General features: G+C 28.8%; 1 protein-coding gene across 1 annotated transcript in view; it reads left to right on the top strand.

Moving 5' to 3' along the window:
- The window catches only part of LOC108688598 (epoxide hydrolase 4-like), a 3,950-nt gene extending 2,208 nt beyond the window's left edge, over positions 1 to 1,742 (top strand). The window contains exons 2-6 of the mRNA XM_018194912.1: positions 258 to 382; positions 480 to 755; positions 864 to 1,021; positions 1,125 to 1,379; positions 1,474 to 1,742. Of these exons, the coding sequence (XP_018050401.1) occupies positions 258 to 382; positions 480 to 755; positions 864 to 1,021; positions 1,125 to 1,379; positions 1,474 to 1,655 (996 nt within the window). The 3' untranslated portion in view covers positions 1,656 to 1,742. The remainder of the gene's footprint in view (positions 1 to 257; positions 383 to 479; positions 756 to 863; positions 1,022 to 1,124; positions 1,380 to 1,473) is intronic.
- Positions 1,743 to 2,125: the final 383 nt, after the last annotated feature.

The following is a 2,125-nucleotide window of genomic DNA, read 5'->3' as shown; positions in this document are numbered from 1 at the left end:
TATATACACGAGAGTTTAATGTAAAATTTATTTAATTTTATTTCTCGATACGCATATTATGTCGTTATATTATCATAATTGCGGTATCTTTATTGTATTCATTTCGCCAAACGAAATCTCATGAAGGGGAATTCTACACTCTTATATTTACAATCTCGCTTTCTATTTTAAACTTAAAGAATTGTGCATTCGTGTGAACGAATTAATAATTTAGATTTTTTTTCTTTCGTTTAACTTATTTGCTTTTCTTTACGCAGGGTGTTAAATTCCATTATGTGGAAGCGGGAGACAAAAGTAAACCACTCGTGTTATTATTACATGGATTCCCGGACTGCTGGTTATCTTGGAGAAAACAGATTCCATGTCTCGCAGAATACTATAGGTGCGTTTGAAAATTTATGTTTATAAAATATTTTATAAAATATTTTATAAAGCACACGCGTTAGCGTTGTGATATTCATATTTTAATGCTGTTTCAGAGTAGTAGCTATAGATTTAAAAGGATTCGGTGATAGCGACAAACCGCTCAACAAACGATCTTACAAACTCGAAATTTTAATAAATGAGTTGAAACAATTCATTTTGACTCTCGGTGTGAAGACGTGCAGCATAATCGGCCACGACCTAGGAGGACTTCTGGGATGGTACATGGTCGCTCTACACAGAGATCTCGTTTATAAATTTATAGTCATTTCGAGTCCGCATCCCAATTTTTATTGGAACAGAGTATCAAGAAATTCTATTTTAGACAAAAAGTAAATATTTTCGAAATTCCGTTTATGAAGATTCTTGAAGACTTTACATGAAATTTTATTATATATTTATGTATTTTAATTGCAAAGGCATAATGTGACTGATTCTAGATGGCTACATTTCAGCAGATTACCATTTTTGCCAGAAATAGATGCACTTAAAGAAGACTTATCTATTATCAATGAAGTATTTCGACATCTTCAAATATCTCAAGATGACAAAGAAAAAAGTTACGTCGAGGCGTATAAATATGCCTTCAGTAGGAAAGGTAAATTTTAATACTAAGTCTGATATATAAAATAATTTTTATATCATATGTTATTCTTCTCTTATGTTTTTCATATTTAAAAAATTAATATAACGTTTTGTAGAGGATTGGACAGGACCGATTAATTATTATCGTAATCTACCATTCACAAGACTGAATACAGATAGCGGCGAACAGATAGACAACAAAACGTTACTTCTAGTTGGAGATATGGATCCTTTTGTAACAATAGAGAGCATTATTCAAAGTGCTGAATACGTAGAAGTATCTAGGGTTAAAGTTATATCACAGACGCAACATTTTCCACATCAAGAAAAATCGGATGCCGTAAATAAGGCAATTATTAAATTTCTAAAAGGTAAGTTTTTTCGCCCTTATAAAATTTCCTTATAAAAATAATATTATTTAATAATAATGTCGATATACTGTATACTTTGCGTATAATGTTTTAGGTGCTACATATAATTTGGCGCTTTCAAAAACGCCCGTAAAAAGTCTTGTGTCTTCCTGGCTAGGATCTTTGAGTAACACCGTTAAATATGGTAATCAAATGATTGACGTTGTGCACAAACGAACTAATGACATTATAAATGTGTTACCGAATAAAACACTTTATTTGGGACAAACAAGTTAAATGGTGTTACATCAGCATTACGTTATTTAGAACTTTGTACTTCATTACAACAAATCTATATATCCTACCTATGCTAACACTGACTATGAAACTCATAAAAGGCTGATTTTGTCTTATTTATTACTTATTTCTTATGTAAGTATAACATTATAAATGGGAATTGCAATTTTTATGAATGATGAAATCTTATTGGTATAAAAATATCTATCACATTCATTTTTATGATATATCATATCTCGAATTTTTATAATTGTATAAGTAATCACTATCTAGAAACAAGAATATTAATGGAGAGCAATTTAAAATCTGCGTAATCTAATTTATTTTTTAATATTTTAAATAAAAATCCTAATTTTCTAATTGAATAATCTCCTAATTGAATAATATTAATATGGATTATATAATTGATATTAATATTTTATTATAACATTAATTAATATTATAATTATATACGTAATATAGCTATAAAT

The sequence above is a fragment of the Atta colombica genome, unplaced genomic scaffold (genome assembly GCF_001594045.1).
Source record: "Atta colombica isolate Treedump-2 unplaced genomic scaffold, Acol1.0 scaffold236, whole genome shotgun sequence".
Classification (NCBI taxonomy): Eukaryota; Metazoa; Arthropoda; class Insecta; order Hymenoptera; family Formicidae; genus Atta; species Atta colombica.
This window is presented reverse-complemented; position numbering and strand designations above follow the sequence as displayed.